This window comes from Microcebus murinus, chromosome 7, assembly GCF_040939455.1.
Source record: "Microcebus murinus isolate Inina chromosome 7, M.murinus_Inina_mat1.0, whole genome shotgun sequence".
NCBI lineage: Eukaryota > Metazoa > Chordata > Mammalia > Primates > Cheirogaleidae > Microcebus > Microcebus murinus.
This window is the reverse complement of record NC_134110.1, coordinates 100,183,853-100,210,333: the sequence shown is the minus strand read 5'-3', so window position 1 is coordinate 100,210,333 and position 26,481 is coordinate 100,183,853. Positions and strand designations below refer to the sequence as shown.

The window sequence follows — 26,481 nt, the reverse complement described above, 5'->3', positions numbered from 1 at the left end:
TTCTATATCTGTATATACTTATGTAATAGCTTTTTAATTTTTAAATGTATTTATTATCACCAAATTATTAAAGCTATTAATAATCTTACATATTTTAGTACATATATTTTCTCTGTATAAAATTACAATGTTAATTTATCCAGAAACAGCATGTATGATAACTTAAAAGCATAATTTATTCACTCTTCATCTCCACTTCTTAAGAAGACTGACTCTGACTTCTCAGTCTCAACAATGATGTGTGACTTTGGTATATGGAAGATGTGTCCCACCTGCAGGATAATGGAACGGGCTGGGGGAAGGGCAGGCAGAAGAGCTTGATACCAGGAACATATTTCTAAAATGCCAAGGCATTTCAAAGCATGTTACACTAGGGAAACTATGAGAATTCTTAATAAAGGCATTTGGGATAACCTGGAATCAGTTGTTTCCAGCTTAAATGCTGAGGAATGTTATAAAAATCAGATTATATGCTATGCATATTTTAAAAAATCATGAGAAAATATATGTAAAGAATATAAGATCTAAAATAAAGTGGATTTAAGGTTATAACTGCCCAAAGCTTCCTTCTTTCCATGAAAGTATACTATTAGTTCTTTGTCAAGCATTTCCCAAATGCATCAAATAGCATAACACTCAAATAAAATTTCTAGTACAGATATTTGCCTAAGGTTAGGGAGCAGAATTAGATGTGTTTTTTCTTAATCTTTTAATTCACTAAAATAAATCATGACAACTTCAGGAGCTGTACTATTTTGAATTAGTTGAAGAAATGAGGTTGGGCGTGGTAGGTCACACCTGTAACCGCAGTGCTTTGGGAGACAGAGACAGAAGGATAGGAGTTCAAGACCAGCCTGAGCAAGAGGAAGACCCCATCTTTACAAAAAGGAAATATTAGCTGGGTGTGGTGGCGCCCACCTAGAGTCCCAGCTACTCAGGAGGCTGAGGCAGGAGGATCACTGGAGTCCAGAAGTTTGAGGATACAGTGAGCTGTAATCAGGCCATTGCACTCTAGCCTAGAAAACAGAGTGAGAAAGAAAAGAGAAAGAAGAGAGAAGGAAGAAAGGAGGAAGGGAGGGAGGGAGGGAAAGGAAGGAAAGAAAGGAAGAAAAGGAAAGAGAAGGAAGGAAGGAAAGAAAGAGAGAGAGAAAAAAGAAAGGAAGGAAAGAAACCAAACGAACAAACAAGATGGGATAAAGCATGATGTGCAATTTACGAAACACCAAAAGACATTAGCATTTATTTTAGCTTTTTGCTTTCAGACCACTGTGCTAATCTCACTACCTCTCTTAAGTCACATAAATCTATTTCCGTCTCTCATATATATATGTATATATGTGTATATATGTATATATATACACACACACATATATATATATACACATACACACATACATATATATATATATATTTTTTTTTTTTTTTTAAGTGGGGTCTTTGTACCAGGAATATGTAAGGTGATTCTCTCCACACATAAGAATGTGACCAAAGGCCCTTTTAGTGCACAATCCCTAGTTTATCCCTAAATCCCAGTTTATCCCTAAACTGTTTACATGTTCTTTAAAGGATTAAGTTATTACACAAAGCATATCAAAAATTATTTGAGGCTCAAATAATCAATGTGATTTTTTTGCATGCATATATTACAAATTGGTTTTAAATTATGGTTTAAATTATAGTTTTAAATTTGCATGCATATATTACAAATTGGTTTTAAATTATGCAGCCATGCTTCAATCCTGCTGTGGGAATTCTCCCCTGAGGCTATCTACTTACTGGCCTTTGCTGTTTATTGGACGTTGGATCTCTCACATAAATAGTTCGGTCAGTATTACGTACTGGTTGAGTCTTCAAATCTATTCCATCGTCATTCAGATTGTCTTTCCTTTTTGATTTTATACATCCCATATTTCCTGTTGGGATATAAAAGCAATGACATTGTTTTACCATTCCAGAACTTGCTTCAAGCCACCAATATCTCTCTATCAAAGAAGAGTAAAAAGGATATACTTCTTTGTCACACATAGATTAATAAAGTCAAATATAGACATTGTTCACAAATAGTCTTGCTTGTTCATTCATTCATTCAAGAAATATTCATTGAGCATCAATTTTATATCAGCCAAACATAACTCCTGCTCTAAATATGCTCATATTCTTGTGGTGAAGATGTGTGAGGTGAAATTAGGGTACAGTGAGGTGAGTCAATAACAGAGGATGCACAGGACCTAGGAAAGGACATCTAACCCAGGCAAGAGGAAAAGGAGGTGGTCAGGGAGAGCTTCATGGGGGAAATGCTCTGTGAGTCAAAATGAGAGAATGTCAGCTAGGTTGCAAACTTAGTAAAGGAATTCTAGGAAGAAAGAATTTCTCGTACAATGACAACTAATATGCTAATCTGGCCCCTTCGGAGCGCTACATCACCCTGATCCCTTCAGAAGACCAGCTCTGCAACACTAAAGACTACAGCCAAGGAGCAGGTAGGGAACACCAACCACCAGGGCCAGAGAGGGAGGCACACGCTGGATGCAATGCCAGGGAGTTAGTTTCTTCCCCGGAAGACAAGTGACACATCCAAGCTGCAGTGTGCAAGGTGAAGTGAGGGGGCTGAGGCTTCAAGGACAGATGTGACTCACAGCTAGGAAGCATAGAACCAGGCTCCCACTGAGCATGGCTTGGGGCCTAGGAAGATGGTGGTGGCCATCACCAAGACTGAAATAATGGAGCAGACACAGGTATGGTGGACACAATGCTTATGGGAACATGGAGGTGATCAAATCAGAAGGCTTCCCAGTGAGATGTCTAAGTCTGGAAGCCAGGAGAGGTGGTGGCAAAATCATGGCCACCACAAGCCAGGATAGGCCTGTGGAGCAAGAGCCACTATAGCAAGAAGGGACTTGTGCCTGGCCAGCACAGTGACGCGCCATGCATCAGTTCACACCAGGATGGGCACAGTACTACACCCAGCACTCTGGGTACTGACAAGGTGATTTTGCACATTTGAATCAGGTGTGCCTTTGGCCTCAGTGTCAAATCTATTCATTAAAAACACAACAAAATCTGTTATAGGCTCTTTGAGGAGGATAGATCCATGAGAAGAATAGATTCTATGGACACATTCCAGGAAATTCTTTCCCGATCTAGTGGGGGCACGGTGTTCCCACGTAATCTGTGTTAATTCCTAAGCAGTGTCAAGTGTGGGGCCACTGTTTAGTTAACTTTAGAGAAGGGAGATGACTTCAGGTTGGGAGTTGGTGCAAAGGAGGCAACGGGATGAGGGAGGGATGGCTCTTCCACGCAGCCATCGCCGCGCCCGTCCTGCAGGCTTCCAGCTGCTCCGGAACGCCAGCTTGTTTATCATTTCATTAATTGAGGTAGGAGGCCTCCAAAGACAACCACACCTTTTTCTGAAACTAGCTGTAGTTCCCCAAATAAAGCGGAAGCAAGTACTTCTTTGATTCAAAACAGCACATCCCCCGCCCCGCTAACGTTTCTGAGATGGAGATGGGTTTTAGAGTTGGTCCGTAAAGAAGCATGAGTTCTTTTTTCCGCCAGCCTTACTCCTCGTTCCCCCCAAAATGTGTTTAACTAATCAGCCCTAAAAATGGTGCTTCAAAATGAGCAAATATGGTCACAGGGAAGCGCTGGCAGGCCGACCCCTGGGCACACACAGGGCAAGCTCGGGGGAGGAGCCGGGGGGGGGGGGTCTGCCCAAGCCGGGCGCACCTTGGCCCTTCGCTGGCTCCCGCCCGGCCCGCCCGGGTGGCCGGGAACAGATCATCCCGCCAGCACGTGGCGACCGAGCAGGCTGGCTCCCGGCCCTCGCGGCCGCGCTTGCGCTCTCGCGCTCTGTGTCCCCTCCAGCTCCTACACCAACGTCACCGCGCCAGGCGGCTCTGCACTGAGCGCCCTGGAGACAAGAGCACCCCCCTGTCCCCGTCACGATTCACACTCCTGTCTGAGTGCCACCCACGTTCCATCCCAAACCCGCTTATTGACGGTCGGCTGCCCCGGCTGGGCTCTAATCGGACCCAGGCGGCCTCCCCTGGCCCGCGCTCGGTGCTCCGCGCTCGGTGCTCCGCGCTCGGTGCCCCGCGCTCGGTGCTCCGCGCTCGGTGCTCCAGCACCAAGCAGCTCCGCGGCGCTCACAGCATTACACAGACGGCGGACAGGCTGGAGGGGGAGGATTCCACTCGCCCACCCGGAACTAAAGGGGAGCGAGGGAAGAGGAAGGGGGAGAAACCCACCTGGATCTGTTGTTTTGAGAGGGAGAGAGACAGAAACCTCCCGGACCAATCCAGTTGTGGGAAACACGGGGAGAGGAGCAGGGGACGCGGCAAACCCACACTGTGCCACCTTCTAAAGGCGAGCCGCCTGGACACTCAGCCAGAGGGCACGGGCCTGGGCTGTTGAAACACCAGAAATGACTGAGGAGCAGTGTGCGAGGCTCTGACAGAGGCAGGGCGTAGAGGGCAACAGCTGGGCAAACTGGGCAGCTGGAATTGCTCCGAGCATGACATTAGGGAACCGTCGTCCGTCGTTCGGTTTTGTAAGTGCGATGACGGCGTTGTGGTTACGCGGAGAATGACCGCGTCTTAGGAGCCCGAGAGGTGCGCAGCGATGGGGGACGCGGTGTCTGCAGCTTTCGACACTTCCGCACAGTGAGAAGAGGGCACAGAAGGAAGGGACAAGTGTGTCAAAATATTTTACAAATTAAAGAATCTAGGGAGAACACATATTCTTTCATTATTTTCTGTAGATTTGAAAATTTCAAAATATTTAATAAAAAGTTGGAGGGCAGAAAATTATAAAGTTTATAAAGGATATTATAAATTTTATGCAAAAGACGTTTTTCAAAAGGCATGCCAAGTAGTGCCGGCTTTACTAATCAGGACGTGACACGCGGAGCTGTTTCTCAGAGGGAACTCCCAGGAAGTGTGGAAGGGGAAAGCGAGCTGCCACGGGGAAGCCTGGTGGGGAACTTCGTAGCTCCGTCTCTGAACGGGTCCAGAGGAAAGGATGATGGCGATTGGCCGAGGACAGTCGTCTTGGGAAGAGGAAGGATGAAAACAAAATGCAGGAGGAGGCAGGCACCGTGGCTCACGACTGCAATCTCAGCACTTTGGGAGGCTGAGGAGGGAGGATTGCTTGAGGCCAGGAGTTGGAGACCAGCCTAAGCAATAGAGCAAGACCTTGTCTCTACAAAAAATTGAAAACTTAGCCAGGCCTGGTGGCATACACTTATAGTCCCAGCTACTTGGGAGGCTTGAGCAGGAAGATGGTTTTTGCCTAGGAGTTCAAGGCTGCAGTGAGCTATGACCGCACCACTGCACTCCAGCCTGGGCAACAAAGCAAGACCCTGTCTCAAAATAAACAAACCACCACCAGCAACAAAAATGCAAATGGATGTGTGTGGGGTGGTGTCATCCAAGAGCAGATGACTTATAGATTGCCATTTATTTATGCTTATGTTTTCCCTTCTGCCATCACCATAGATAATTAAACACCAAATGTATGTATTGTAGGTAAAAAAAAATCTAAGCACCACTCCATGTTGTGAGTTAGCATGGCCTATGCTCACTGCCCACTTAGCACAGTGTGTTTGGGGGCCCCAGTTCAGACACACATCTGCAATAAAACTCAGAGAGCTCTTCCTGGTCATGCGGGGATGCACAACCCACCCTCAGACCGGTCTTGTAATTCCTTGTGCTGTAGGAAGGTACCAGAAAAGTAGAAAATACAATCTACTCCCAACAAAAACTGAGAAACTGCTTACATGTTTCCAAGTGATATGAGCTACACTTTACAATGACTTATACCTTAGTATTTTTTTTATCACATGTTTGTAATGTACTGAGCATCTCATTTAATCCTCAAAGAAATGCTATAACCATTTGTTCGTTTCTCTGTAAAAAAAAAAAAAAAAAAAAAGAAATGCTATAACCAAATTATCATCGCCACTTTATACAGGAGAAAACTGAGGCTCAGAGAGGTTACTTGGCTGGCCCATGGCCACGGCGAGAGCACGTGGGGCTGGGAGTGAATCGCATGCTGCTCTTGTCTAAAGTCTAAGTCCAGAGCTAGGTCTGCAGCCTGGGCTCTTAGCACTTTGCCAAACAACAGTGATTTTGAAACTTGTATTTTACCTATTTATTAACAATGCCAAACAAAGAGATTATTTTTATAGCCCACCTCTGTCTTGAAAGGATTTGAAATGCTTTACCACAAAAGAGTCAATAATGAGGTTAAATAAAATAAAAACAGAAAACCAGAGTCAAAACAAAACAAAACAAAGGAGAATGCAAATGTGGTAACGCCGTGGTAACACATGTGCTGTAGCAGACCTGCACGCGTGCCCTGAGTCTGCTGGCAGGAAGGGCCAGGGCACTGCACGAGTCATAGCAGGAGAGGGGACAGAGCGTCCCCAACAGGACTTTCCTCACGGACTTCCCATAAAGTGCTGCAGATGATGCAGTTGGCAATGCTTTCAATACTAGTTTTTGAACAGTAAATGAAGGCATATTTTATAAGCAGAAAGTTTTGGTTGAAAAAGATAACAACTGAGGCTTTGACTTGCAAATACAACCCTGGGATGTTCTTTGCTCAACTACATGGTCTGAAGAGACACAAACAGCCAGGCAACCCTTTGATCACAAAGGAACATCCAGAAAATGAGAGAGTAGTGACTTTTCTTTCTAAAAAGTCTTTCTTTCATTGGAACAGATATTCATTCAAGGTGGCTCATGCTCATTTAAGGGCCTTAGGATATTAAAAGAGTGATTTAAAAAACCAAAAAGTTATCCCAGACTCTGGGACAATAGACTTTAACTCAAGTTCATCAGTCTACTGCCTCTGGTAGGTTCTAGCTGTGCTTTACTGTTCTCCACCTGCTCGACAAAGAAGCAACTGTGTACTTGGAATCCCACTTCTGGGGACCGGTTCTTTAGATACATTGCACAAAGGCACAAGGATGGTCCCACTAGCATTACTTCTATAATAAACAGAGACAATCTAGATGCCCACCAATAAGTGACAGTCAATTAAAAGGAATGCATTATGAGTGAGTTAAAAAGACAGACTTGTATATTTGGACATTCTTTTTTTTAATTTCAAAATATTAAGGGGTACAAATGTTTTAGGCTACATGGATCACTTTTGTAATTCTTGAGTCCCTGCTAAAGGTATGCCTGTCACCCAAATAGTGTTCATAGTACCTGTTAGGTGGTTTTTGTCCCCTCCCCCCTCCCTTTTTTTTTTTTTTTTTGGTTTATGCAACTTTATTGAAGAAAAATAAATCAATTACTAGCAGAGTTATTAGTTGATCACTCAGCCATTGACAACTTGCATCATTTATTCAGTGCTATATTAAACAGTGTATTGGAAGATAGATTAACTAATAGCTCCAAGCCTCCTAACAATTTAAATGAAAATTACAAAATGTTTGAGACCCTATTTTGGAATACAAAGGGTGTTTGACTGGTGATTTCCATTGAGTTTTACTTCCTTCTGTGCACATGTGTGCCATCAGTTCCAATTTAACAATGAGTACATGTGGTGTCTGTTTTTCCATTTCTGAGACACTTCATTTAGAATAATGGTTTCCAGTTCTATGAAATTGCTGCAAAAGGTATTAATTTATCTTTTTATGGCTGAGTAGTACTCCACAGTATACATATACCACATTTTATTAATCCACTCATGAATTGATGGGCACTTTAGATACCTAACTAAACAATTAAGAATTTCTAGGCCGGGCGCGGTGGCTCACGCCTGTAATCCTAGCTCTCTGGGAGGCCGAGGTGGGCGGATTGCTCAAGGTCAGGAGTTCGAAACCAGCCTGAGCAAGAGCAAGACCCCGTCTCTACTATAAACAGAAAGAAATTAATTGGCCAACTAATATATATAGAAAAAATTAGCCGGGCATGGTGGCGCATGCCTGTAGTCCCAGCTACTCAGGAGGCTGAGGCAGCAGAATTGCTTGAGCCCAGGAGTTTGAGGTTGCTGTGAGCTAAGCTGACGCCATGGCACTCACTCTAGCCTGGGCAACAAAGTGAGACTCTGTCTCAAAAAAAAAAAAAAAAAAAAAAAAAAGAATTTCTGAATTTAGATGTGTACAGTGGCTCAAGCCTATAATTCCAACTATTTGGGTGGCTGAGGTGAAAGGATCACTTGAGCCCAGGAGTTCCAGCCTGGGCAAAAAGTGAGACCCTGTCTCTATAAAAAAAATGCTGATTGAAAAAATTATATATACATACTTAGATATATATACACACACATATACATATATATAAATATTTAATGTACGCAGAAAAAAGTCTGAGAGAACATCCATCACCTTATTGGTTAAATTCTAAAGTCCATTTGTAAGGTGCAAGATGCGATATCGAAATTTTCTATTTAAAATTCCTAAGGAAGAAACTACAATGTGTCTTCCTGTATATAATGTTTAATGCTCAAACCAGGGTAATTAGCATATCCTTCACCTCAAATAATTATCATTTCTTTGTGTTGGGAACATTCAACATTCACTGTTCCAACTATTTGAAAATATACAATACATTGTTGTTAATCATAGCCACCCACAATGTTGTAGAACAGTAGAACTTCTTCCTACCTAAAAGCTTCCTACCCACCCACAGGTCTTGCTACCTCTCTGTGGAGGCAGCTCCATCTCCAAGAGTTTCCTGAATTAGAGAGCTTAGAATGACAAGAGAAAGAGAAAGGAAGCCCTGAGGAAATAGAAATGGGTGGTATGCTGATCCCAAACAAAAGTGATCTTAAGCTTCAATTTAGGTTCAAGTATGGTTCAAGCAACACTTATAGGAGTTCATCCCTAAAATAATGTCCTCCAGCTCTCATGCTTGCACTCCAGCATCAGCTCTGTAACTCAAGAGATTTATTTTGCCTGCCAACACAGACACCTTTAGATGCCCTTCAATTGTTTTCCTTCTTACTTTACATTCAGAAATGAGACTCAGATTAAACAAACAAAGTGTTCACAAGAGTTGTAATGCTTTCTCCAAACCACCTATTAAAGTGACAGGGTGAGAAGACCCTGGCCAGTAGCCTCCAGACAGCAGAATATGACAGAGCACCAGGACTGGGCTCGCCAACCAACTCCATTAATTCCTAGCTTAAATAGTTCCTTTCTTCATCAATTTTAGTAACTCCCTTTTAAAAGAGATAGAACTGAAAAGGATGTAGCCAGACTTTTTATTGAAGCAACTAAGATTTTTCTCCTTACATATCATGGTAATCATTTTCAAACATCCTCTGACAATTTTCCTTTATAAAATCTCACAGAAAGCTAGAGTTGAAACAGTCGGTAAGCTGGTGACCCAGGCCTGTCTTCAGAGCCTGGCTTTCTCTATTCGGCAAGCCTGCAAGAGAAGGCCCTCCCCAGGGCTCAATGCCGCATGCAACAGGAACAGTGCTGGGGGGCAGTCAAGGCAATGTTTTGGTATTTGGTGATCCCTCAGATCACGGAGCTGCTCCTATGGTATGAGTATCACCTCCAGTCTGTGACTAAGGTCAAGCCATCGGGCTCCCCCTAGAAGGGAGAATGATTCAGAAGAATGACTTCCTGGTTTACAAGAAGTGAGAAGGGGGTGCCTGAACGAGTATTAGGAAGAGTAAAGACTGGGATGGAACCTGCATCCGAGTTGCCTGACAGCCCCCATCCATTTTGACTTATTACGGGTCAACTGGGAAAGGGAGGTGGGGTGGGAAGCAGCTTTAGGAATATCCAGCTAGTTACAGGGTGCGCATCCCGCATCATAGGAGGGATTTCTCTGGGTCTGCAGGAGGCACCCACTTCCCTCTTCCTTTCGTGTCTCACGTGGGATGAAGCAGTGAGGAAAGCAGGTGTCAAGACCCAACAGCTAGGGGGGCAGAGATGGTGGACGAGAAACACCGCCACAGTGTCTCTGCAGAAAAGACAGATTCTAGGAGAAATTAGAAGAAAAAATCAGACGAGCACACATCAGATGAGGGTTGGAAGGAGGGGTACCTGAGACCATGGGAAACTCCACGGGAGGAGGTTGTGGAGGAGAACTGGAAGCAGAGACCTCCCAAGAAGCTTGGAGACCAGCGGCAAGGGTAGGTGGATCAGTTAACTTTCCCCTCCCTTGCATCTTGGACTGCTGCTGGTGGGCTCCCCAGCAGGAGAGACCTGCGGACACCAGCCCAGAGATGGCCATTGCCAGTGAGTGGTAAGTCAGCAGTGGACACAGCATCAGGCTCCCAACCTCCTCAGGGCACCTCCGTGTGCACAGACCCGAGCCGCACGGCAGGTGCCATATTGCTTCATTCTCCCCTCCCCCATCCCTATCCTAGCTGCCAAGAGAGACAATATAGCCACCAGCTAGAGGCACCTCCAGGGAATAGGACCTTACCTTTTGGGGACCTACAGCTGACTGAGAGGTACTCAGATGATGAGCTCCCTACCCGCCAGCTCCCCCAGGTGCTGCTGGCCTGGTGATCCCAGGAGAACAGGGCAGAACCAGAGGCTGAGAGACATCAAGCCAGCTTGGACTTCCGTGGGTGAATTAGGACTGGCACTCCTCTCCCTGGTGGGGTCAAGGATTGAACTCAGGGGCCCAGACGTCAGACCTACAGACCAGATACTGTGCACTCAGGCCTCGCATTGCCCGGGGCACCGAAGGGATATTCGTGAACAGCCTACTGAGGTGTGTGTGCCTTCAGGGGCAGATCAGCGTTCTTAAGGGCAATCCTCCTCCCAAAGGGAGGCCGTGCGCACACACCAGGCGGCGATCTTGTGCAGGAAACCTCCCTGCCAGCATCACAGCCAAGGGAGGCCCGGTGGCGTGTGGTCTGGCCTGCTGGCAGAGGCCCAGGAATAGCCGCAGAGTTGGGAAGAGTGGAAAGAAGCAAGGCCTGCTCCAGACTGTGAGTCTCAGACAGCCCCATCCCCACACACGAAGACTTATTGACTGAGCGGGGCCATTCTAGACCCTCCTGACAGTTTTTCCTGGAAGCACAGAACAGAACTTTGATGCCTGCTAACAGCATTTGTGGTGCCCGAGGACAGGCTTATTCAACCCAGCTCGACCCAGACTCACTCCCAGACCTGACCTCACTGAGGTGGAGAATAAGGACACACCTGGAAGTCCTAGAGCCCCACCTACCACCTGAGGCACTACAGTGCCTCTACAGAGGAACAAGAACTGGATACAAGAACCAAAAACAACAGTGTAGCCTGCTCCTCTGAGAAAGGGCCACCTACTGATAGGGAGGACATTCTGCACACACTTTTCACGGCATCTACTGAATCATCATACAGGGTGTCGTTGAATCTCATCCACAAACACCACCTACTGACTCACAGACTACACAGGTGTGTAATTATCTAAACAAAAACCTATAGGCAAGAAGCAACAATTGATCCAGATTGGAAGAAATCAGCAAAGGAACTCTGGAAATATGAAGAACCAAACAGAAAACACATCCCCAAAGAGGAGCACAAGCCCCTTAAAAATGGACACCAACCAAAATCAGACCACTAAAATGACAGAAGAATTTTGAACATGGATCGTAAAAAAGTTCAATGACCTGCAAAAAACTGGATAGCCAACACAAAGAAAACGCAAAAAGATTCTAGGACCTGGAACAGAAATTCACTAAAGAAATTGAAACAATGAAGGAAAATCTAACCAAAATCTAACCATTTCTTCCTGGAAATGAAGAATCAATTAAGGGCACTATTAAACACAGTGGAAAGCATCAAGAACAGGGTAGATCAAACAGAAGAAAGAATCTCAGAGATTAAAGATAACACCTTCCAATTAAATAAATCAGTCACAGAGATAGAGCAGAGAAACAAGAGAAAAGAGTAAAGCCTACAAGAGATGTGGGATTATGTGAAGAAACCTAATGTGAGGGTCATAGGATTACCAGAAGGAGAAGAAGAAAACACTCAAGGGTTGTACAAGCTATTTGAAGATATAATAGAGGAAAATTTCCCAGGCCTTGCTAAAAATCTGTAGATACAAGTTCAAGAAGCCCAAAGGACCCCTAGGAGATTCAATGCAAACAAGAAGACATCATGACATGCAGTCATCAGACTGACCAAATATCAACTAAGAAGGACCTTCTACGAGCTGTAAGATGAAAGAAACAAGTAACATACAAAGGAAAGCCAATCCGAATAACGCAAGGCTTCTCTACTGAAACTTTACAAGCAAGGAGAGACTGGGGATCCATTCTCACTCTTCTGGAACAGAATACTGCCCAGCCTAGAATCAAGACATTCTCAGATGAGCAAAGACTAAGGAAATTCACCAAGACAAGGCCGGCCCTTCAAGAAGTACTCAAAACAGTGTTACCCACGGATTAGTACAATAAACACTCAAGAATGTAAATCTACTCAAAGCTAAAGATCAAAGCCCACATACCACAATGGCTCAAAGGGGAAAACAAAGTAACAAAGTTCAACCCAACATAATGAACAGAAATCTGCCCCACCTATCAGTTATCTCAATAAATGTGAATGGCTTGAATTCCCCACCCAAGAGACATAGGCTGGCCGAATGGATAAAAAAATACAAGCCAAGTATCTGCTGCCTTCAGGAAACACATCTAACCTGCAAGGATGCAGTTAGAATAAAGGTAAAGGGGTGAAGAACCATATTTCAAGCAAACGGAAGCCAAAAGAAAGCTGGTGTAGTGGTGCTGATTACAGATAACTTAGTTTTTAAATCAACAAAAGTAATAAAAGACAAAGAAGGACACTATATAATGGTGAAGGGTACAGTTCAACAAGAAGACATAACAATTCTAAATATATATACACCCAACCTTGGTGCACCCAGCACCAAAGTGGAATTCTACTTGATCTAAACAAATGGATAAACAACACCATAATAGTCAGAGACTTTAACACCCCACTGATAGCACAGGACAGATCCTCCAAACATAAAATCAACAAAGAAATAATGGACTTAAACAGAACTCTAGAACAAATGGGCCTGACTGACATTTAGAGGATGTTCTACCCCAAAACCACTGAATATATGTTCTTCTCATCAGCTCATGGGTCATTCTCTAAGATTGACCATATCCAAGGACACAAAGCACATCTCAAACAATTAAAAAAAAATAGAAATTATACCATGTATCTTTTCAGACCACAATAGAATAAATGTAGAAATCAATCCTAACAGGAGTTCTCATTTCTACACAAAGTCATGGAAATTAAACAACCTTCTGCTGAATAACCACTTCATAAATGAGGAAATCAAGATGGAAATCAAAAGATTCTTTGAACTAAACAACAAAGGTGACACAAGTTACCAAAACCTGTGGGACACAGCTAAAGGAGTCCTGAGAGGAAAGTTTATTTTCATAAATGCCTATATCCAAAGGTTGAAAGGATTACAAATAGACAACCTAATGAATCATCTCAAAGAGCTGGAAAAAGAAGAACAGACCAAACCCTAACCCAGCAGAAGAAGTGAAATCATTAAGATCAAATCAGAACTAAATGAAATTGACAACAGGGACACTATACGGAAGATTAATAAAACAAAAAGTTGGTTCTTTGAAAAAATAAACAAAATTGACACATCATTGGCTACATTAACAAAAAGCAGAAAAGAAAAATTTCTATTAAGCTCCATCAGGAACAATAAAGGAGAAATTACAACTGATGCCCCAGAGATACAAGATATAATTGATGAATACTACAAAAACCTCTATGCACACAAACTGGAAAATGTGGAGGAAATGGAGAATTTCTTGGAAACACACAGCCTCCTTAGGCTCAACCAGGAAGAGATAGAATTTCTGAACAGATGAATATCAAGCACTGAAATTGAAACAGCAATAAAAAACCTTCCTAAAAAGAAAAGTCCTGGACCACATGGTTTCACACCCGAATTTGACCACACCTACAAAGAAGAACTGCTGCCTATCCTGCAGAAATTATTCCACAACATCAAGAAGGATGGAATCCTCCCCAACACATTTTATGAAGCGAACCTAACCCTGATACCAAAACCAGGAAAGGATGCAATAAAAAAAGAAAACTACAGACCAATATCCCTTATGAATATAAATGCAAAAATTCTCAACAAAATTCTGCCAATCAAATCCAGGTGCTTGTCAAGAAAATAATCCATCGCAACCAAGTGGGCTTCATCCCAAGGATGCAGGGATGGTTCAACATATGCAAATCTATAAATGTAATTCACCATATAAACAGAAGCAAAAACAAAGACCATATGATCCTCTCAATAGATGCAGAAAAAGCATTTGACAAAGTTCAATACCCTTTTATCATAAGAACACTCAATAAAATAGGCATAGACGGGGCTTACCTAAAAATGATACAAGCCATATATGACAAACCCACAGCCAATATCATACTGAATGGGGAAAAATTAAAAGCATTCCCACTTAGAACTGGAACAAGACAAGGTTGCCCACTATCTCCACTTCTATTCAACAGAGTGCTGGAAGTCCTTGCTACAGTAATCAGACAACAGAGTGGAATTAAGGGCATCCAAATGGGAGCAGAAGAGATCAAACTCTCACTTTTTGCTGATGACATGATATTATACCTAGAAAACCCCAAGGATTCAACTAAGAGACCCCTTGAACTGATAAATGAATTTGGTAAAGTCTCAGGATACAAAATCAATACACAGAAATCGGAGGCATTCATATATGCCAACAACAGTACAAATGAGAACCAAATCAAAGACTCAATTCCCTTCAAAATAGCGACAAAGAAAATAAAGTACCTAAGAATATATTGAACTCAGAAGGTAAAAGACCTCTATAGGGAGAACTACGAAACACTGAAGAAGGAAATAGCAGAAGAGGTAAACAGGTGGAAAAATATGCCATGCTCATGGTTTGGCAGAATCAACATTGTTAAAATGTCTATACTACCCAAAGTGACCTACAGAGTCAATGCAATCCCTATTAAAATGCCACCATCATTTCTCACAGATATAGAAAATATAATTTTACGCTTCGTATGGAACCATAGAAGACCCTATATAGCAAAATCAATCCTAGGCAATAAAAACAAAATAGGAGGTATCAATTTAACAGACTTCAAACTATACTACAAGGCTATAGTCACTAAAACAGCTTGAGACTGGCACAAGAACAGGGACATTGACCAGAGTGGAACAGAACCAAGAACCCAGATATAAAACCATCCTCATATAGCCAACTAATCTTCGACAAAGCAGACAAAAACATACACTGGGGAAAATAATCCTTATTCAATAAATGGTGCTGAGAAAACTGGATAGCCACATGTAGAAGACTGAAACAGGACCCAGACCTTTCACCTCTCACAAAAGTCAACTCACGCTGGGTAAGAGACTTGAAGATTACATGTGAAACTCTTAGAATTCTAGAGGAAAACGTTGGAAATACTCTTCTAGACATTCGCCTCGGCAAAGAATTTATGAAGAATACCCCAAAGGCAATCACAGCAGCAACAAAAATAAATAAATGGAACCTGATCAAATTAAAAAGCTTCTGCACAGCCAAAGAAACTGTCAAGAGAGCAAACAGACATCCCACAGAATGGGAAAAAATTTTCGCAAGCTACACATCCGATAAAAGGCTGATAACTAGAATTTATTCAGAACTCAGGAAAATCAGCAAGGAAAAATAAAACAACCCTATCAAAAAGTGGGCAAAGGACATGAACAGAAACTTTTCAAAAGAAGACAGAATAATGGCTAACAAACATATGAAAAAATGCTCAACATCTCTAATCATCAGGGAAATGCAAATCAAAACTACAATGAGATATCACTTATCTCCTGTAAGAATAGCCTTTATCAAAAAGTCCCTAAACAATAAATGTTGGCGTGGATGCAGAGAGATAGGAACACTCCTACACTGCTGGTGGGACTGCAAACTGGTTCAGCCTCTGTAGAAAGCAATATGGAGATACCTTAAAGCAATACAAGTAGAACTACCATACTACCATTTGATCCACCAATTCCACTACTGGGCATCTACTCAAAAGATCAAATGACACTCTACAAAAGGGACATTTGCACTCGAATGTTTATAGCAGCACAGCTCACAATTGCAAAGTTGTGAAAATAACCCAGGTGCCCATCAATACATGAGTGGATTGATAAAATGTGGTATATGTATACTATGGAGTACTACTCAGCTTTAGAAAACAATGATGATATAGCATCTCTTGTATTTTCCTGCATAGAGCTGGAACCCATTCTACTAAGTGAAATATCTCAAGAATGGAAAAACAAGCACCACATGTACTCACCAGCAAATTGGTATTAATGGATCAACAGCTCAGTGGACATATAGGAATAACATTTATTGGGTTTCGGGTGGGTGGGAGGGGGGAGGAGGGGATGGGTATATACAAACACAATGAGTGAGATGTGCAACGTTTAGGGGATGGTCACGCTTGGAGCTCTGACTCAAGGGGGTAGGGGGGCATGGGCAATATACGTAACCTTAACATTTGTACCCCTATAATACGCTAAAATTAAAAAAAAAAAGACCCAAGAGCTAGAGGCTGTCTCAGGGTATCCAGAAGTTTTCTATGTCCTTACACCATTGCGGTGTGTGTCCATATGACATTCCCCAAATCAGCAGTCCCTGGTCCAGTCTCAGTGTGCCAATGGCCCAGCCCAGCCCAGCAGGAACATGGGGACAACCTCTGGCTTCTCCTCTCAAATAGCAGGACAGCACCTGGAACCCCCTGGCACTACCCTGGAAAGGAGCAGGGGGAGGAAGAGTAAATGTGAGGGACTAAGCTTTCATCTTGAAAAAACAGAGTCACGATGGAAGACAGACTAAACTCTAGCGCAAACTGAAGCTGCTTTCCCACCCGCTGCTGTTTAGAGGGGTGAAGAAAAAGTAGTCACAAAATCTGAAGGTTTTTTGGTTTTGGGACAGCTGTATTGCAGTGTATATATTAATATTTGGCAAGACTGCTACACATAAAATGCAGTGGCTTCTGGAATTAGTGGTGACAGTATACAATGTTGAGAAAATACTAAAAACCCACCAAATCGGATACTTTAAAAGGGTCAGTTTCATGGTCTATGAATTTTATCAATAAAAAATTAATCTTAAAAATGTCCCTCCCCTCAAAAAATGAGATGTAGTGTGGTATGGCTGGTTTCATCTTTATTTTTATTCATTTTTTTAAATTCTAAAATATTAAACTGACAAATAAAGATTGTGCATATTCAGTGGTTTCCTGTTTATTAATTTCCTTTATGCTTTTGTGATCCAAATTTGACACATTGTAATTTACCTTGTTTGTGGATATCTTTACCTGGTTTGGAGCCACTGCAACACAGAAACACAGGACCAGGAGTCACGTAGTCAGATACGTGAATGTATGGCGGGAACATAAAAAGCTAACCCGATAGTGAGCTATTCTAAAATTATGATGCATAAAAACGGCCCATTAACTGTGTTTACCAGAACCTTAATACAGCACTAGTTACAGTTTTAACCCCCATATTAACTAGAGTGGGTCCAGAAAAGAATTGCAAGACAATTAAAGAGGCATGTGAGGGTCAAAGGCCTGGATGTTTGGCATCTAGAGCAGAGAGGCTGAGAGAGTCACGTGGCCCTCCCGGAAGAGAGCGCATGCAGGGTGACGAGACAGGTGCGGAAGTGGAACTCAGGTCGTCTGGCTGCAGAGTCATATCATTATATCTGATAAGAACTGGGCAGTCCTATAATTATAGGCAAAACCACTGTCTTCTCCAAACTTTAATTTTCTCACCATAAAATTAAATTGTTGGGCTTGGCCTGAGAGGGTAAGTGATGCAATCTTTAACTTGACAATATATATTGAAGTCCTTTAGAATACATGCATTTCTTAACCCAACACCACCACTTCTAGGAATAAATTATTTCTAAGAAAATAACTGGCATTATAAGAAACTGTATAAAAGGACACATTATGGGACTGTTTGAAATACTACACAGAAATATGCTTGTCTGCCAAATAATAGGTCACTGGTTAAATAAACGAAGATCAGCTCTCAAAATTCATTTCACCAAAGGCCAGTTCTGTGAGGGTTTTCAACCTAGAAGATGACAAATTCACCAAAATTTGTATCTTTTAACTATTTGCGGAGTTCATGTAATTTCATATTGGCTGGGATAGTTTTAACAGTTTCAGTTTATAACCGTTTGTATTAGAGTCATTTTTATAGCTTAAGAGTATAATAATTCTTTTCAAATATAATTGTTTTAAAAGCTTTTAAAGATTTCCTTTTAAGGAATGTTCTATTTTTAAAAGCTAAGGATTGTTGAGTCTTCTTACGACTATATTAACCTTAGTTCATAGTAGTTAGCAGCTTTAAGTGTTACATGAGATATGGTTGTTTTTCTAGGTTCCTAATTCATTTCTTACTTTACCCATTCTTACATTTTTAGGATTTTTAACTAATGAATGTAATGTCATGTGTTTATTACATTTGAAGTTCAAGTCTTCTGCTTCTTTCTGGTATCCCTCTGTACATCCTCACTGCCCTCCCACACACATCTCAGGATTGTCTATCCTTTTGTGTCTAACAGTTTTGCAAACAGCTGCCAAATTATCACATCCTAATTTTTCCTTCTTAGAAATTAAGTTCAAGCATATCATATGTGTTGGGACTGTTTTGGTCCCTTCCAACTTCTTTCTGATGCATTTATATTTAAACTTAAATTAAAATTTTACTTTTTTAATTGCAGAAACATTAATATTGACATGCTATTTGAAGAACTGGCAGAAGAATATTAAAATGTATACAGTTTTTTTTAAAAGATAGTATCTAAATAGTTGAAAGAAAAAGACTTCTGATAAATTGGAGCATTTGATAAATCACCAATTGGCCCTTGGGTAATTTGGCTTTTGGAAAATTGATTAGAATATGATACCTCAACTAGAAAAGATTACTATGCAGCCATTAAAATATTGTACATATATATTTATTAATGTAAAAAGACTTCCACAATATATTTAAGTGAAAAGAAGGTGAAAACATTGCATATAGAGTGACACCATTTTGGTAAGGGAAAAAGGTGTAAATGAATAGAAAAAATTTAGGAAGAAATATGCTAAAATATCAGTGTTTATTTATAGGTAATGGGATTATAGGTATTTTTGGTTTTGCTTTTCCAAATTTTTAAATTTTCATATATATATATATGTGTGTGTGTGTGTGTGTGTATATACACACACCCCCCTATATATGTCAGAGTTTGAAGGCCCTTGGGTCTTGTGCTCAGTTCCCCTTATTCTATAATTTAAAAAAATTGTTTTCCATTTTGTATATTTTATATATATACAAGTATACAATGTATTATTATTATATATAAATAATATATATACAAGTTATATGAATATATATGTAGCATAATACATACAATGGATATGTAGAGCACATATAATATATAGAAATTATATATAATATATTACTATATACAAGTTATATATAATATAAATACAAGTATACAATATGTTTTTATTATATATAACATGTAATTCATACAAGTGCTAGATACACCTATATAACATACAAAAATTTAAAACACTTAAAAAATTTTTTAAACAAAAAATGGCCTAAGATCCTTCAAACTCTGATCATTTGTAGAAATAAAGAACTTGGAAAGGATACAAATGAAGCCGTACTTTTTGCTAAGAATTTAAAGGGAAATGAAATGTTAACCATGAAGATTTTTACTTAGACTTAGGAAAACGTTTTGACATCTAGGAAATGAACCCGAGTGTGCTCCGTGGAGATGGTGAGGGCTCAGGTGTGTCTCAGAAGGTGGCCAGGGAGTGTGAGGCAGAAGAACCAGGCCACACTAAGGTCACATGATCACAATGAGCTCAAGGGCAGAGAAGGAGCTGTTGGGGCTGGAGCAAAGCCAGCAGGGGAAAGAGGAAGGCAGAGGCCAGGGCCTGAGCTCACAGGGCAGTGCACAGCTGCCCCAAGCATGTTGGTGCTCTGGGCCAACGTAACATGTGGCCCATCCTCATTTGCATAGCTCTTAGTTGAGCAATTTCACAGAGAGGAAGACAGCAGTGGACTGCTGAAACAAGTGGGTTTTTTGGTTTTGGTTCTCTTAATAATAAAAGGGAACACTATGAAAATAAGATGAGCTCATGGAAACTTATGTATGGCAGGGAAATAGGCCATTTAAAGGACCAGAAGAGGAAATTAAAAGCAGACTGCATTATGCATGTACAACCAACCCAGAAGCATTATTTTCTTTTTCTTTCTTTCTCTCTCTCTCTCTCTCTTTCCTTTTCTTCTCTTTTTTTGTTTTTGAGACAGAGACTCACTCTGTTGCCCAGGCTAGAGTGAGTGCCATGTCATCAGCCTGGCTCACAGCAACCTCAAACTCCTGAGCTCAAGCAATCCTGCTGCCTCAGCTTCCTGAGTAGCTGGGACTACAGGCATGTGCCACCATGCCTGGCTAATTTTTTCAACATGTATTAGTTGGCCAATTAATTTCTTTCTATTTATAGTAGAGACAGGGTCTCGCTCTTGCTCAGGCTGGTTTTGAACTCCTGACCTTGAGCAATCCACCCACCTCGGCCTCCCAGAGTGCTAGGATTACAGGCGTGAGCCACTGTGCTCGGCTTCTCTCTCTCTCTTTCTCTTTCTTTCCCTCCTTCCCTCCTTTCCTTCCTTCCTTCCTTCCATTTTATTTTTGTGAGACAGAGTCTCACTCTGTCATCGCCCTGGGGAGAGTGCAATGGTGTCATTGTAGTTCACTGCAACCTCAAACTCCTGGGCTCAAGTGATCCTCCTGCTTCAGCCTCCTAAGTAGCTGGGACTACAGGTGTGCGCCACCACAGTGGCTAATTTCTCTATTTTTAGTAGAGACAGGGTCTCTTGCTCAGGCTGATCTTGAACTCCTGACCTCAAGCAATTCTCCCACCTTGGGATTACAGGCACGAGCCACCACTCCCAGACCAGAAGTGTTATTAAACATCAACTTTGTTTCCAGACTCATTTTCATGATTTACAATGCAGCTACCTGTATTCAGAAATTTATATAATTCTGTATTTATGTCCCACTTTAAGAACTAAGTCAGCTTACATAAGTACATGTAACATAATAGAAACTATTTTGAAATCAGGAAAAAGTGAAACTAAGTTCAAGACACCTAAAAGAAGCTGAATGTTATACCACACCATGAGTTTCTGCACAATTGTTAGGTGTAGATGGCAAATCTACAAACATTGAGGTTATCTAGAGGCCAAAGCAAACAGGAAAACATGTACATAGATATAAATATGTCCGTTTCTCTGCAACAGGGCTTCTCAATCTCAGCACAATTGACATCTCAAGCAGAACATTATTTGCTATGGGAGGTTGTCTGTACCTTGCAGGACATTTAGCCGCATCCTTGGCCTCTACCCACTAGATGCCAGTAATACCCCTCCAACCTTCCCTGCTACCAGTTGGGACAAACAAATTTGTCTCCAGAGATTGCCAAATGTTCCCCGATGAAAGTTGCATGACAGGAAATCTGATGTTTTAATTGCTAGTAATAACTCAAGTACTGACATTTTCTGTTACAGATTGGGGCAGAATAATATGCGTTCTTGGTTATTAGTAAAAGGTAGGTTTAATATCCCATTATAAAATTTAAGAGGCATAGCCAGAAACCTTGTCTAAACAGATGTCTGCCACTCTGCCTGTACATACACAGACAGACACAAAGACACATACACAGTCCTGCTGTCTGTTGGAATATACCCAGAAATTTTCTCAGAGTGAGAAAAGCATCCCCCTGACTGTATACTTAAATATAAACTAGTCTCATGAGATAAAGGTAGTAGAAACAGCAAGAATGATCTAGTCTACCTACTCATCCCTCTCATGAGGAAAGTAAGGGTTGAAGAAATGAAACCAAGATTAGTTACTAATAGATTTTATCTTCAATGAAAGTAAAAAAAGACTTGACATATGTGAACAAAATATAGAACCCAGAAATAACACCAAAAGCATGATCTACAAGAAAAAAAAACTTTGGCTTCATTAAAATTAAAAATTTTTGCTCTGCAAGACACTTAAGAAAGTGAAAAGACAAAGCCACAAACTGGAAGAAAATCTTTACAAAATACATATCTAATAAACAACTGGTATTCAAAATATACAAAGAACACTAAAAAACCAATAATAAGAGGCCAGGAACTGTGGCTCGCGCCTGTAATCCTAGCACTCTTGGAGGCCAAGGCAGGGGGATTGCTTGAGGTCAAGAGTTTAAGACCAGCTTGAACAAGAGTGAAAACACATCTCTACTAAAAATAGAAAAAAATTAGCCAGGTGTGATGGCATACACTTTTAGTCCTAGCTACTTGGGAAGCTGAGGCAGGAGGATTGCTTCAGCCCAGGAGTTTGAGGTTGCTGTGAGCTAGGCTGATGCCACAGCACTCTAGCCCCAGCAACGGAGTGAGACACTGCCTCAAAAAAACAAAATGAAAAATCAATAATAAGAAAATAACCCAATTTTTAAAATGGGCCAAGGTTTGAACAGACACTTCACCAATGAAGGTACACAGATGGCAAATAAGCACATGAAAAGATGCTCCATAACATATGTCATCAGGGAATTGCAAATTAAAACAACAATGAGATACAACACTGTGCACCTATTAGAATGGCAAAAATCCAAAGCACTGACAACACCAAATGCTGAAAAGGATGTGGAGCAACAGGAACTCTAGTTCATTGCTGAGGAAATGTAAAATTATCTAGCAGCTTTGGAAGACAGTCCTGCAGTTTCTCATAAAACTAAACAATACTCTTACCATATGATCCAACAACAATGCTCCTTGGTTTTTACCACACATCCACATAAAAACCTTCACACACATTTATAGGCACTTTATTCTTTATTGCCAAAACTTGGAAGCTACCAAGATGTCTTTCAATAGGTGAACAGAGAAATAAAATATGGTAATACAAAAAGTAGAGCATTATTCAGGGCTAAAAAGAAATGAGCAATCAAGCCATGAAAAGACATGGAGAAAACTTAAATGCCTACTACTAAGTAAAAGAAGCCAATCTGAAAAGGCTGCATACTGTATGACTCCAACTACCTGACATTCTGGAAAAGGCAAAACTATGGAGATAGGAAACAGATTAATGGTTGCCAGGAGTTTACGGGAGGGAGGATGAACAGGAGGAGCACAGGTCATTTGTGGGGGCAGAGAAAGTATTCTATACGATACTGCAACAGTGGATGCATCATTGCCATTATACATTTGTCAAAATCCATGGAATTACAACACAAAGAGTAAACTCTAATGAAAACTGTTGGTTTTAATTAATAACAATGTATCAACATTGGCTCATCGATTATAACAGTACCACACTAATGGAGGATGTTGATAATAGGAGAAACTGGTTGGTGGGAGGGTGGAAGGTCAGTGAGAGCTACATGAGAACTATCTGCTCACTTTATCTGTAAATCTTAGCTGCTCCAAAAAATAAAGTCTATTTTTATAGTCTATTATGACAGCATAGGCACCTGACCATATACTTTTGAATCAGTATTTCAGAAAATTAATCCTCAATTTTAAAAAGACTATTGCTTGAAAATATTTCTGCTGAGAAAATCTGCACATATCCACATAATGCACTGTTTCTTAACACCCAGTAGTCTTTACGGACATCAAGAGCAGACTGCTACCTCCTCTGCCTTAATAATTATGATTTAAAATATAATCGAATTTCATGAAGTTTTCCTGGCTTAATTCTCAAACTTCTACAACCTTAGCTTGGGAAAATAACTAGGAAGAGCTGGGAGATCTATGAATGTTTAATAAGAAAGCCATTATTCTCAGCAATATTCCCATAGCTATTTATGAGAAATGAAATGTACAATTAAATTAGGCTTATAAAAATAGCAAGGCAAAGTACAGCTGATAAGGTAGCCCCGAGCTTACGTATATATACGTATGTGCACAGTGAACAGGACTTTATGAGTAATTAGTAATCTTGCAGAACCACCACTTTCAATCAATAGTTCATTACCTAAATAAACACAGGAGGAGCAGCAGGTGCATAAACTTTATGGTGCCATCAAATGTAGTACTGTAGAGGCTTGGAAACAAGGCTAAGAAAGTGATTAGGTCTGGTGAGTAAATGGGGGGGCCTTCAGGAAAGTGAGGCAGGAGTTTACTCTTTTATGTTAAAGCTTTTTAGTGGTTTCCATTTTTAAATTGTGTGCATGTATCATTTTGAAGGTGATAAGGATTAATTTTTTAAATACAGCCAAAAGAACTACGGAATTAAAGAAAAAATTTTTATGATGTAATTTTTATTAAAAAAGCAAGATTAAAGATCTTATCATTAAATAACTTTAAAGTATGGAAAGAATATTAATATTAAATTAAATTGGAATTAATAGTTTTAACACTTAATTTTCTACAGTGGGTCAGTTTTTATTTTTATTTTTTTTCTTCATTGTCAAAGTATCCACAATGAGCTACAATGGTTTATTTTTATAAAAGTATAGTTGTAGGCCAGGCATGGTGGCTCACACCTATAATCCCCACACTTCAGGAAGCCAAGGCAGAAGGATCACTTGAGGCCAGGAGTTCAAGACCTTGAGGCCAGGAGTTCAAGACCAGCCTGGGCAACATAGCCAGACCCTGTCTCTACAAAAAATAAGATAAATTAGCTGGGCGTGGTGGTGCAAGCCTATAGTCCCAGCTACTTGGGAGACTGAGGCAGGAGAATCGCTTGAGCCCAGGGGTTCAAGTCTGCAGTGAGCTGTGATTGCACCACTGTACTCTAGCCTAGGTGACAGAGTGAGACCTTTTCTCTAAAAAAAATTTAAAAATAGAAATATAGTTGTGAAAAGTAAAAATTAAACACAACGAACCACCTATTTCTACCAGTCACCCATACCCAAGGTAGCCTCTTGGATTTTCCTATAAATGGGAGAGAAGCAACAGCTATATGTGGTGTTCCTGTTGGTTTCAATGCCTTGGCACTACAGTCAGCCTGTTTCCTCATATAATGGGGTCAGTAATAGCACTCATTCCCATGGGTTTGTGGCAGAGTTGAAAGGTATTCAAGGAAGCCAGGCAAGAGCATGTGTACCTGTAGTCCTAGCTACTCGGGAGGCCAAGGCAGGAGGACCACTTGAGCTAAGAGTTTGAGTGCACAGCCCAGGCAACACAGCGAGACTCCATCTGAAAAAACCCCCCAAAAAGATAGATAAAGGCATACAAAGCCCTTTTCCCTCAAGGTCTGGCACGTCCATGAGCTTATAGTAAAGTATAAGGTTAAAAGCCAGGCAATGATTAGAACCTGGGCCAAGATTTTAAATACAAAAGAAATAAGGAATGAAGACTGGAAACTATTCTTTGGACTAAGCTTGAAGCCAGAGTAGACTTATCAAGTGACATCTCTGTGCAGTGGTAGGGCACTAGAAGAAGACTAGGAGGTCCCTTTAAATTCACTCTAGAAATTTAAAAGTAAAAACAAAACCCATGCCGGGCACGGTGGCTCACGCCTGTAATCCTAGCACTCTGGGAGGCCGAGGCGGGCGGATTGCTCGAGGTTGGGAGTTCGAAACCATCCTGAGCGAGACCCCGTCTCTACTAAAAAAATAGAAAGAGATTAATTGACCAACTAAAAATATATATACAAAAAATTAGCCGGGCATGGTGGCGCATCCCTGTAGTCCCAGCTACTCGGGAGGCTGAGGCAGGAGGATCGCTTGAGCCCAGGAGTTTGAGGTTGCTGTGAGCTAGGCTGACGCCACGGCACTCACTCTAGCCAGGGCAACAAAAAGTGAGACTCTGTCTCAAAAAAAAAAAAAAAAACCAGAGGTCATGGCTGAATCCAAAGTTCCTTTCTTAAAAATGAGGATGGCCAAGAAGTGCTATCTATAAGATTGAGAAGAAAAAGAGATGGTATAGAAAGGCCTTACCCTGATTCTTAAACTGTGTGCCAAGGCACTCCAGGGTGCCACAGTAAAGTCACAGGGGTGGCCTCAGGATGTTTCAAATTTTCAAGGGAACATAATGACGTCTGTCAGACACCTTGAAAGCTACTAGCTGAGGGTGCTTGGTTTCAACATTAGATCATGCTATATTCCTTTCAACAACGCCATACTTTTGTGAAACCCAGTTTTCTGTTGGTTGCTATGATAAAAATAAGCAAATATCTGCTGAAAATCAGCACGGAACAGAAAGTGAGGGTGGCAGTGTCCAGCATGATTCCAAGGTCTAAGAAGTTGTATGCCAAGGTGTACACATCCCATTAGTGAGTAACTGTGGTCATTTAAGAATTACATAAAAAATATTATTTTTCCTTTCAATGTACGTGCATTATCCTTTACTAAGCCCTACAAGGTATCAATTATTAAAAGATCCCTCTTAGTAACTGTATTCATTTAAGAATTACATAAAAAATATTATTTTCCTTTCAATGTACGTGCATCTTTCTTTACTAAGCCCTACAAGGTAT

At 41.1% G+C, this 26,481-nt stretch overlaps 1 protein-coding gene across 2 annotated transcripts in view; it reads right to left on the bottom strand.

Moving 5' to 3' along the window:
- The window catches only part of LYN (LYN proto-oncogene, Src family tyrosine kinase), a 133,112-nt gene that overhangs the window by 68,122 nt on the left and 38,509 nt on the right, over positions 1-26,481 (bottom strand). The window contains exon 2 of one of the 2 annotated variants that reach the window (XM_012774080.3): positions 1,777-1,913. In XM_012774080.3, the coding sequence (XP_012629534.1) occupies positions 1,777-1,908 (132 nt within the window). In that variant the 5' untranslated portion in view covers positions 1,909-1,913. The remainder of the gene's footprint in view (positions 1-1,776; positions 1,914-26,481) is intronic. The other variant, XM_012774081.3, reaches the window with a different exon arrangement.